Source organism: Pseudophryne corroboree, chromosome 9 (genome assembly GCF_028390025.1).
Source record: "Pseudophryne corroboree isolate aPseCor3 chromosome 9, aPseCor3.hap2, whole genome shotgun sequence".
Taxonomy (NCBI): Eukaryota; Metazoa; Chordata; class Amphibia; order Anura; family Myobatrachidae; genus Pseudophryne; species Pseudophryne corroboree.
The window spans coordinates 202585216-202597996 of NC_086452.1; the positions used below are offsets into that span (position 1 = coordinate 202585216).

The 12781-nt window shown below is 43.1% G+C and overlaps 1 protein-coding gene across 2 annotated transcripts in view; it reads right to left on the reverse strand.

Moving 5' to 3' along the window:
• The window catches only part of OLFM3 (olfactomedin 3), a 407355-nt gene that overhangs the window by 30467 nt on the left and 364107 nt on the right, over positions 1–12781 (reverse strand). For both annotated transcript variants that reach the window (XM_063940093.1, XM_063940092.1), the window contains exons 3-4: positions 7018–7173; positions 5796–6015 (exon numbers count right to left, since the gene is read on the reverse strand). In XM_063940093.1, coding sequence (XP_063796163.1) covers positions 5796–6015; positions 7018–7173 — 376 coding nt within the window. The remainder of the gene's footprint in view (positions 1–5795; positions 6016–7017; positions 7174–12781) is intronic.

Consider the following 12781-nt stretch of genomic DNA (forward strand, 5'->3'; position numbering starts at 1 on the left):
GTTCCCGAAGGCCACTGCCCCAGCGGGGTTCCCGAAGGCCACTGCCCCAGTGGTGTTCCCGAAGGCCACTGCCCCAGTGGTGTTCCCGAAGGCCACTGCCCCAGAGGGGGTTCCGAGGGTCACTACCCCAGGTGGGGTTCCAAGGGCCACTGCCCCAGGTGGGGTTCAGAAAGTCACTGCCCCTGGTGGGTTTCAGAAAGTCACAGCCTCGAGTAAGGTCAGTAGTGACCAGGTCCTAGCAAAGCACTCTAGTCAGTCAGATGGGAAGGAAGCAGATCCTGACTCTGTTGATATCTCAACATCTATAATCTTTGATGGGGACTTAGTCCAATTTCTGGCGCTTTACAAACACTATTACACCATTTTGTTGTCTAGACCATTTCTGGGCATCACTTCAGAGAACCTTGTGCTCTATCTGATATATTCCTTTAGAGGAGAGCCTTTTGAGTGGGCGTCCAGCTTAATGAAAGCTGAAGATCCCATTCTTCAGGATCCCCCGGCATTCAGTGATGCAGTTATTAAGAGATATGGTTCCAAAGAAATTGGTTCAGGTTCCTCTAGGTCACCCGTCTTATATGCTGAGAGTCCACCGTATACTGTAAACTCGGCACAAGAGTCTCAGCCCGTTGTTTTGACTGCAGGATGTGCTTTTCTGTCTTCTTCTAATAGTAGTACTTTGCCTGAAAGTTCAGCTCCCAAGGTTAAGAAACCAATCTCTGATTTGAACCCAGCCTTCAGACAATGTTTGGGGAATTACCTTGGTCAGACCTCAAGAACTTTGTAAAAATAAGAAGAAAGAAATAATTATTGACTCTTGCCTCGTTATAAAAAAAAAAAGTTTTTTTTTCCTTGTCTTGTGTCCAGTGGCCACCTTCAAGGGGGGGGGGGGGGCACTGTTACAAGCTGTTGCCATAGCTTGTTTCTGTTTTCTTGCCTGTTAGACCAGTGTGTCAGATTTTTTTTTGTATCCCTTGTGCTGGAAAGTCTGAATTTTGGGGTCCGTTGACCCCTCCTCAAGGAGGGGTACTGTTATGAGCCACGGCAGTGGCTCGTTCCTGTTTTGCATTTTGGTTATGTATTTTATGTTATACTTCTGTTTCTGTTCCCCGTGGGTGTCATGGGGTGTTCGGAGCCCACCCTTAAGGAGAGGGTACTGTTATGAACCACGGGTAGTGGTTCATTCCTATTTTATGTTTATAGTTCTCTTGCAGGCCAGGATTTCCCTTTTCTCTGGTTTAGAAGATTCTTGTTTGCTGTCGGTGGTGAGTCTGTGTAATTGCAGCCTGTTTCCATGTGTTTGGCCTCACCTGTCTGCTAATTGCATCTTGTCAGTTTGGAGTCATGCAACAGGGCAGCTGCACAACATAATTAATTAGGGCTCTCTGTTATATTCTGGCTGAGTGCAATACACAGACGCCGGTGATAGTTCTTGAGTTCTGAGCTAGTTCCTGCCAGTTCCTAAGTGTCGGTTCCAGTGTCAGTTCCAGTGTCGGTTCCAGTGTCTGATCCAGTGTCTGATCCAGTGTCGGATCCAGTGTCTGATCCCGTGTCCTGCCGTGAAGCGTTCCTGTCCAGAAGTCCTGTGGCTTTGTCTGTTCCTGGTCGAGTATCTGGCTTCTTGGTGTCCACCGGTCTGTCGTTTGGGATTCTGCCTGTCCTCCGGTTCTGAGAGCCTGTGTCAGCTACATTGGGGGTTCCTGTCCGTTTGCCAGTATTTGTACCAGTTCCGTGAGTAGCGGCTTTGCCGCGTCCGTCGGCCTAGGCCGCTGTATTCCTTGGTTATATCTGTTACTGGTGTTTTGCAGAGGGTTCTGCATATGCTGTCACCGCTGGTACACAACAGTATTGTGTCGGCGTGTGGACAGCATCTCCTTTGTTGTTCTTTTCCTTTGGCAGCGTGCCGCACATGTATTTAGTTTTAGGGTTGGTAGTAGTCCCTAGCCTTCTGTTTGCTTTAGTTAGAGGTCCCCTTGTTATTATCCTGTCTCGGTTCACGCCTTGTCTCACTCTAAGACCTGGGGGCATCGGAGTTGGGCAGATCTAATCCGCCCTTCAAACGCGGCTGCCGTGTGCCCAAGAAACCATAGTCACGCAGGTGTGAACTGACCACAGGGGTGAAACAATGGAGGTAGGCTGCTAGGGGCTATTTCCATACCACACCTTATTTCAGCGTCACGTTCTGGTGCTCTGGACTCACTACGCAACATCTCTCTTGTTCTGAGCACCAGGAACGTAACAGTTACTATGTTACTATGCTTGTCAATTGTGTTAATACAGAAACACTGTTGAAGTACATTGAAAATGAATTGAGCATTCCTGCGTAGTGACTGGAGGCGTTATTCAGATGCACAGAGATGGTCTGTCTTATGGGCGTGCTATGGAACTGTTGTGGGTGTGTCACTGAAGTTTTGCATACACAGGCGCTTACTTACTTAGGACTGGTGTAAGTTTTAAAGATCAACCAATGGTGCGTCTAAGATGCACCAAGCAGTATTTCAGTATCTAGAGATGATGACAGTGGGCGTCCCAGTCCTTGGATGTACACCAGGGAAGGGTTTTGTCGCAGATGTGCGATCAGTGAAAAACACAGACACAGATGGAAATGGGTCCAACCTAGAATCAGGCGTACTGTGTTCTAAATTTAATTACAGTAGTGCCGGGTTTGCTGTCATTTTAAACCTCCCGTGGATAGACGGCAGGTGCTAAATCTAAAATACAGAATTTACTTCAGGTCGATTTGACATTCTAAATAGGGAATACATATGTATTACCGGTGGCCAGGATCCCGGCCGTCATGATCCCGACAGTGGGATCCCAGCTACCAGTATGCCGGCAGCGGGGCAAGCGATAGAAAGCCCCTTGCGAGCTCGCTGCGCCTGCCACGCTGCTGGCATGGTGGCTTGCTGCACTCGCCAAAGGTTCTATTCTCCCTCTGTGGGTGTTGTAGGCACCCCTGGAGGGAGAAAAGCCTGTGGCAGTGGCATTCTGGCGGCGGTACTTCACTGCCTGTCAGGATTCCGGTGTCAGCATTGTGACCGCCGGGATTCTGACAGGCAGTCTAGTGATTGCCTCCCCTAAATAAAACCCACCATCCATACCTAGAGGTTGCTAGTCCACTAGATCAGAATGAGTATAACCCATGTATGACCCATACAGGCTATTTCATTAAAAATGAAAAAAATATTTTACATTTTTTTGCAAAAACGGCTTGGGGATTCCATGTAATTTCATAACAAGCCCAGGGGTTTTTTGTCTAGTCTGGTAGTGAAAAAAAAGGAGAACATGTGCATGGGTCCCCCCTTTTTCAGCACAAGGCCAGCCAGGGCTGGAGACGCTATAGCAAGTGGGCACTAATAATGTGGTCCCCCTGCCATAACGGCATCCAGCCCTAAGCTGGGTACACACTGAATGACTTTTTAAACAATATGGTCTATTCCAACATTTCTGAACAACATATTGTTCAAATCGTCCACTGTGTTTCCACTATATCGTCAATTATGCGCTCCCGCGGGTCGCTAGCGACTTCACCAATCGAATGTACATGCAGCTCTATCTGGGGATGTCGCAAGTGATGCCATCTTGCCGAATGCAGCATGGCCCTGATCCTGATCCCCCCCCCCCGCCCCTCTACCACAGACTTCGGCAAGTGTATATGCACTTGCTGATGTCAGCAGTCCATTGTTTAGTGTGTACCCGGCTTTAGACTGGCCAGACCAGTGCTATAATCCCAAAGAAATAGGGTCCCACTAAAAATTAGGGCCTCCCTCTTTAAGGACAACCAGCCATGGGTTGAAAGCTCTTCTCTGCACCCCCATCCAGTTCCCACTCTAGTGCACTCTAAGTAGAGGTGAAAATTAGCTCCGCAATGGTCAAAATTGGCATACGTTATCTCCTGAGCTTGGTTAATAACCAGGTCTTTGCCACTGCTTGTCAGGATGATGATCATTGAGGATCATTCCCAATGCCATAGAACAATTTGACAGTTCATGATAAGGTTTCCTCCTAGAATTTACCCAGTCTTTTCATTCCACACTAACACTTCCAACTAGGGATAAGCTCTCAAGATTCTGGACAGAAGAACAGTTAGCTCTATTACTACTTAGAAACACTTTAAGCACAAGAATGTTAACATGGCATACACATAGCACATTTACTAAAACACAGGGAAAGCGCTGCATCAATTTTCTCAACAAGAGTAGTCCCAGGCAAACTTAACCATTATGAACTGCCTGATACCATACTCCTGTCATACAGAGATAAATTTGTGCTTTGTGTTTGAAAATGACGTCCAATTGATGACAGCATCAAAATCTCATTAAAAAAAGAACACTTTTATACCCCCTTGAGACAGTTTCCATTTTTTCTGTCACAGAGTTCCCATGTCATGGCCAGACTTTACTTTTTACGTCATTGATTATATGAGCTCAGTTTATGACTACATATGAAAATGTGTTATATACTATATATTTATCTTTTATATGTGATATATGTATTATACGTTGTGATTTTTAATTGTATATATTTTTAAATGTGAAGTTACTTTTTTTTAATTAAAGTCTGCCTTCGGGACTGCTTATTATTATGATGAGATTTTTTATTTTAGGTAGGATTGATTAGTGCTGTTGTTTAGGTATTTATTCATCATCACCTAATTTATACAAAAGCAGGTAAAAAAAACTAACATTTTCAACTACTTTTGTAGACATTAAGTGTCAGTGCCACTTATTAAAAAGTTAATACAGGAGATTTCACAGATTTCTGCTTAACTTTCACTGCTGATCTGGCCTGCTGTCTCCATACACTAGTATGAGGACCTAAATTCATCAAGCTCTGAAAATACAATATTTTCGGGGCTTGACTGTGGGAACATTCGCCATCTCCAGATGGCGTTTGTTACCGCACCCCACTCCTTACCTATTAGAAGGCATCTCAGTTGCACAGAGGGATCCATTCAGATCCCTCCATCACTGTCAGGCTGTTTCAACGGAGGCCACACATACGTGGACCCCTGGTCACGCATGCGCAGTAGCTAGGGTTACCACCTCATTCCTTTAATTCTGGACACGTATAAATTACACAGGTTCTATGGCTGGCTGACTTCAAGACTCCATTTCACTTGGTTTTAATCAGCCACAGAACCTGTGTAATTAATATGTGTCCAGAATTAAAATGATGAGTGGGTAACTCTAGCAGTAGCACTGCCGAGGTCAGATACGGCAGTGCTAAGTTTCACCGTTACTTAGTAGTGGTGAAAAGATTTGTAGGGACAGCTGATTTTCGGATCAGCTGATTCCGCAATAGAGACATTATGAATTGCCCCGGCAACCTGCGTAGAGTCCCTGATAAATAGCATAATGAATAGACCCCTTAGTGGCTTAAGTTACTATTAAGATATTTATATTATTGTTATACACTCACCCATTTGCACCTGCCCATTCTCCCCTTGTAGCAGTATTGCTGACCCATTATATGTAAGTGCATGGTAATTCAGTGGATTGGCTAAAGAATTCTTTCCCTATAGTCAAAGCTGGCTAAACCCGATGGAAGCCCTGACATAAGAGCTTTGTTGTCCATGGTGTCTAAGATTTCTGAGATCTCAAGACATATAAATATTACCCTCATTTTACTTGAGACAACACAAATGTATATTTTATTGACGCAACCAATCACATCAAGAATCATTGTTCTAATGAACATTGAAAGACTTTCTCCACAGAATTGATCAATCTTCTGTATTTGGTTAGGGTATACAGAAAAATATATAAATAGAACATATAAGAAAAGTCTTGTCTTACTCAGTTTTTTCATGCATTCTCTAAGACGAGTCTCCAGTCCCAGAACCCTCTGGTGCAGTTCTTCATAGTCAAATGCTCCAATCTCTTGTTGAATGCCGGTGAGAATTCCAGTTAGATTTCTGATCTCTTCCTTGAACTGTGTAATGAGCCGAGCATCTGTCTTATACTGCTCCAAAACAGGGATTAGTGGCTGCAGCTCATCCATCTTTTCTTTGAGATCCTATAAGAAAGAGATCATTTGCAATGAACAGAATGAGATCTGGGCATCTTGTGTGATACACAGCATAATCATGGTAAATTGTGTATGTGTATCCAAAGAAACAGTAATGGTGGTCTATGGACATACTGTATCTAGATTATGCGGGGAGCATGGCACAATGGCACAACTGCTTCTGGAAAGTGTTTTATTTCCAGACGGTTAGAGACAATTGACCACAAATTCTATACGTCTGACCAGTGATCTTTATCTATATCTAGTGAGGTAGAAAATATGGTCTGATGATTATTATTTTGATCTACAGTACTAGTCTATTCAGTGTACATGTTCTATTACTGTAATTGCATTCCATTAGATTCTTCTTCCACACGTGTGGGAAAATTACGCCTCTTGGTCAAGTGGAGCCTATACATACATTATACATCCTTGAGCAGGTTGGATTGGAATCTCAATGACTGCTGCAAGCAGCCCAATGCCTGAGAAATGTAACTGAATTTGCCCACATTTCTGAATTTCAGTTTAGTCTGTGTCCTACATTAGAATGCCAGGCATCAGTACACATAAGTGTAGGCATGTCATAAATTAGATAACCATCAATTTCTGCAATAATTCAAATATGTTGCAAAAATTATTATTTGGATTTTGTCTTCTTATCCAAGATATTTACATTGCATGACATTTGGTATGTTGTTACCAAAATATGTAAAGTATATCGTTCATATATTTTTATGACTAATCACCACTGGAAAGGACTGTCTAAGCTAGTTACATTTAATTAAGTTGGAACTACCACAAATGATGTTGTTGCACTTCTTTTATGTATTAATGTGTTTCATTTATTTGTGAGTTAATTGACTATGAATTTATTACTGCAAATTAGTCACCCTCAGCAGTAATTGCTATTGTTCACCTTGCTGAAAGGAAAAGCGTTTGCCATGAATGTTGTTAGCAGAGAAGACTGTTACAATGTCCGATAACAGAATTTATTTATTTCAGTGTTCTCACCTGAAAGTGACGTGTCAGGAGCGTTTTGCGATCTTCCTCAATCTGCCGAAATTTGGACCTCAGACCCTTCATTTGGGTCTCCATCTTCTGCACATACTGAAAATCCCTCTGTGTGCGTAGATTCAACACCTCTATTGACTGGGACATGTTCTGCACCTAGATAAAACATAAAATGTTATGTAATTCAAATTTTAATCAAGTCTCATATATAAAAATTTTTACATAAACATTTATTTTATTAAGTATAGTTAACAATTTTATTGAGTATAATGAATAACATACAATATACAGAAAGACAGAATGAACAATAAGTATAATGAAAACTATAAACATCTATATAACTCATTATAACAGGCATCATTCCCACTTGGGCTTATATCTACAGTATTTTTGGGCTGTGGATTTGTAACATAGGGGGTCATTCTGAGTTGAACGCTCGCTAACTACTTTTTGCAGCGCTGCGATCAGATAGTCGCCGCCTATAGGGGAGTGTATTTTAGCTTTGCAAGTGTGCGAACGCCTGTGCAGCCGAGCACTACAAAAACATTTTGTGCAGTTTCTGAGTAGCTCTGAACTTACTCAGCCCTTGCGATCACTTCAGCCTGTCTGGTCTCGGAAGTGACTTCAGACACCCGCCCTGCAAATGCTTGGACACGCCTGCGTTTTTCCAAACACTCCCAGAAAACGGTCAGTTGACACCCATAAACGCCCTCTTCCTGTCAATCTCATTGCGATTGGCCGTGCAAATGGATTCTTCTTTAAATCCATCGCCCAGCAACGATCCGCTTTTTACCCGTACGATGCGCCTGCGCATTGCAGTGCATACGCATGCGCAATAGTGACCTGATCGCTGCACTGCGAAAAATGGCAGTGTGCTAACAGGTTGAAATTACCCCCATAGTGCACTCAGATTTCTGTATATCTTAGCTTACAGAACTTGAGATCAAGTGTAGCATGCTCCTTGAAATGCGATATAATTAGACATGGGCTCCTCCTGAGATATGCAGATTCACCATTTAAGAGGAGTATATCTTGCTTTGCCTTGTTCCATTATGACTAAGGGGGTCCCATCTCAGCAATAGTCCTACTATAGGCTGATAGTGGTTTTGGCTTTTGTAGGAGGGGATGATTCATTAGCAGTATTTAGATCAGGATATCAGTACTGGTACTAGATTCACTATTTAAGAGTCGACAGTAGCAATGTTTTTTTATTGTTATTATTATTTATTCATTATTTAAAGACCAATGATGATGATGATGATGACTGGTATAACTAATATTGAGACATCACCAAGAAACACTTAAAGCACTGATGTGGCCACACGTATTATTTATATACGTATTTCTTTATCAATCTATTTATTTATAAAAAGTATCTATCTAATATAATTATGTCTATCACTGACCCACCTCACAGCTCAGTGTCTGCAATGGACAACATAGACTGAGACCCCATACCCCTTCTCACATATGTAGTGGATGACATATGGAGCAGTTACAGCAATAAGGAGGCACATATGCCTGCTCCCTCTCCCACTCTAGCGCTCATTCCATACCTATAGCATCCCATGCTCCCAATTAACTTACCACTATGTTTTTAGATTGTGGGAGGAAACCGGAGTACCTGGAGAAAACCCATGCAAGTACGGGGAGAATATACAAACTCCAAACAGTTAGGTCCATGATGGGAATTGAATCCATGACCTCAGTGATGTGAGGCCGTAATGCAAACCGTTACACCATCCATACTGCCCAAATGTTCTATATGTTCTATATGTTATATGTTTAAGATACCGGCTGTCGGGATCCCGGCAGTCAGAATACAGACACCCATCAGAACACCGATGTTGGAATCCCAAATAGGTCAACATCCCAATGCCGGAATCCCATAGCCGGAATCCCAAAGGTAGGTATAGCCGAGAGGGAAAGGGTTTGGCTGCATGGGGCAGGGGGCCTAGAGTTAGGCTGCAGGGGGGGGGGGGGTTAGAGTTAGGCTTCTGGGAGGGGGGTTATGGTTAGGCACCACTGGGGGGCTATGTTTAGGCACTAAGTGGGAGGCTTAGGGTTAGGCCACAGAAAGAGAGGTTAGGTTAAGGCACTAAGGGAAGAGGTTAGGATTAGGCTGCGCTGCGGTAAGGGAGGGTTAGGGTTACCTCACCCCTGTCAAGATTGTGACCATCGGGATACCAGCATTGGTATTGTGACCGCCGGCATCCCGTCTGCTGGTAATGCATACTGATCTCCCTCTACCAATGGGGTATATAACAAGTGGAGAGAAAGTGGTTTTCACCTGCCCTTAACCAGCACCCTTTAGTCTTATACTCTCAGACTAACCTCTTTCACCCAGCAACCCCTGCTTTGCCACCCTCCACACCCTGTTCTGCTATCCTCCATCCCCTGTCCTGCTGCCTGTCACCACCAAGCAACCCCAACTATGCTACCCTCCGCCACCCAGAACCCTCACTATGATGCTGTAAACCAATCAGTGAACTTACTAATGTTGCTATGTTGCCATCCACCACCCATCTACCCTTAGTATTTGAGTACCCCCCACACCAGGCTCTTAGCAGCCTCTCCTCTGTTACCCTTACTCCCCCCCCCCTTTCCTTCATCCCCCACTGCAGGCCTCCAGCCCCTGGTCTGCTATTTTCCACCATCACCCACCCATCTTCAGATGGAGTTAGCCATTCTAGCTACAGATCACAAAATATCCATGAGAGGGACTATAGGATCTGGCGATGGCCGCTTGTTTATGTGCAGTCTGGTAAACCTACCACTATGTGAAAAAATTATATGCCATCATTTTTTTGATAACAGCTGCCACAATACTGTCAATATCAATATAAATGTACATGAAAGTCACTTCACAGTTGTAAAATACTTTGCTCCCCACAGCATGATCACTACCCAGGAGACAGACATCACACTGGTGTTGACAGAAGTGTTAATTACAACAAGAGCAGGTTTGAAAATTTGTTTGAGGGTGATAATCAAAAGAAAATTTTAATTTAATTTGCATAGCAGCACACAGGGCACTCCAAAACTTGGCAACAAATTGAACTTCACGGCCTGAAATGATTTAATCAGGACAACCATGTAACCTCAAAATCTCTTTAATGAAGATTTGAGCTAGAACTGGAGCTGAAGGTAACGCTTTCAGTGGGATGAAATGGGCTAATGTTGAGAAGCGATCCACCACTACTCAGATAGTGTTGCAATAATTACAAGCAGGCAAATCAGTGATGAAATCCATTGATAAGTGTGTCCAAGGATGTTTGGGTACTGGTAACAGCATCAGAAAAACTACTGGAGCTTGTCTTGAAACTTTGTGTTGTGCACAAACAGGACATGCAGACACAAATTCTTTCACATCACTCAGTAAAGTAGACCACCCATAAGTATGATGGAGCAATTCTTGCACTCTGTACTCCAGCATGTCCTAAGAAATGAGAGCCATGAGCCCATTTCAGTAATCTTTTGGACAGAAATGTCTTGACCCTAGGCAGGGTGCTGGCACCTGGGAACAAGGTGATCTAGAATTCAGATATAAAAGACTTTTATAGTCAGTGAAAGAGGGTACAGGAAATCTAGCCCCTTCTAACAAATGTCAACACTCTTGAAGTGCCAGTTTAATTGCCGACAATGCAGTCTCTCCGATAGTGAATTCATTTCTGCTGGAAGAAATTTTCTAGAGAAAAACCCACATGGGTGTATTTGTGAATCTTGAACATACTGAAATATAACAGCTTCAATCCCAACTGAGGAAGCATCAACTTCTAATATGAACTTTTTTGAAGTATCTGGTTGATAAATTATTGTGGCAGCTATGAATGCTTGTTTGAGTGTTAATTAGGCTTTTTACGCTTCTTCTGGCCAATGTGAAGGATTAGCTCCTTTATGAGTTAATGCAGAAGTAGGAAATGCCAAGGTAGAGTCATAAAAAAGATTCAAGGTATGAATCTTTTTTATAATAATTGGCAAATCCTAAAAATAATTTGATCAACTCAATTGGTTATGGCCAGTTAAGTATTGCTTGCTCCTTGGAAGGGTCCAGGCTTGTACTGGCCCACAGGGGTGCAGGGGAAACCACCGGTGGGCCCCACTACCTGGGGCCCCACTTGCTCTATGGATCAGGTTCCAGCCTGTGCACCTGAATTATACATCATACATATGTTACCTTATACTGGACTATGGTGTATTTTCTACAGTGCATTGCTGTTATTAATCTGTTATTAATCTGGTACATTATCATGTATGCAGCATCTGAATTTACTGTATATATTTATGTAGGGGCCCTCACATTGCACTCTCTAATGGTTAGTCAAACCAATGAGGTGGCAGGCCACACACCCTCTGCAGACTGGCCACACCCCTAAACATGTGCCCCTACCACTGCATCCCCACGGTGGGCCCTACATGCCTTAGTCCGACACTGGAAGGGTCCATCTCCAATTCTGAACCTAAAATGATGTAGCCCAGGCAAGGGACATTTTTAACCTCAAAAGTACATTTTTCAAACTTACAATGAAGTTTTTATTTTTTCTCAGTCTCTGGAGCACCTCTTTAACAGTTTTGATGCAAGTCTGGGGAGATGATACAAATATCATCCAATAGACTACTATGCAGAGATAAAGTAAGTTCTGGAATATTTAGTTAGTGAAGTCAAAAGGCATCAGCAGGTATTCTTAGTGGCCATCACAAGTATTAAATGCTGTTTTCCACTCATCTCTATCTCTGTTTCAGATGAGGTTATAAGCACCTAATACATCCAGTTCAGAGAATATAGTAGCTCCTTTCACCCTGTCAAACAACTCAGATATTAATGGACGACAGTAATGACTTTTGATGATAATACTGTTCAACCCCCTAGAGTCTGTCGATGAAAAAGAGGCTGGAGAGGTTGACTGATGGATGAATCCTCTGTCCATAGTCTGTTTTATATAGTCAGATATGGCTTGTGTTTCTGGCAGAGATAAATGATAAACAGGGCCTCTGGGAATAGCCTTGTCAGGCACAAGAATAGCCTTGTCAGGCACAAGATCAACGAGACAGTCCCAATCTCTATGATGTGGTAAAATCTTTGCCGCTTGCTTGCTAAATTCATCTGAAGAGTCTGCATAGACAGGTGGGAGTAGAGCCTTTTTGGAAGTAGTACAAGTGGGTAGTACATGTTGGAGACATGTATATTTACACACTTCACCCCAAGACAACACCTGTGTAGTAAACCAGTTTATGTGAGATTTATGCTTTTGGAGCCATGCCAACAAAACAGGATGTGAAGCATGAGAAATTATGTAAAACTGTATTTCTTCAGAATGTAATAATCCCACTTTCAGTTTAATAGCTGCTATTCGGTGAGTGATAAGTAATTCTGGAATATGACTTCCATCAACAGCAGTGAGATATACTGTGGAGGTGTTGGTAAGGGAACAAATAATAAGATTTTAAACCTACTGGTAAATCTTTTTCTCCTAGTCCGTAGAGGATGCTGGGGACTCCGTAAGGACCATGGGCAGGAGACATGGGCACTCTAAAGACTTTAGAATGGGTGTGCACTGGCTCCTCCCTCTATGCCCCTCCTCCAGACCTCAGTTATGAGAACTTAGCCCAGAGGAGATGGACAGTACGAGGAAAGGATTTTTGTTAATCCAAGGGCAAGATACATACCAGCCCACACCATCCACACCGTACAACTTGGAACATACGAACCAGTTAACAGCATGAAACAAAACAGCATCAGCCAGAGACTGATCAAAACTGTAAC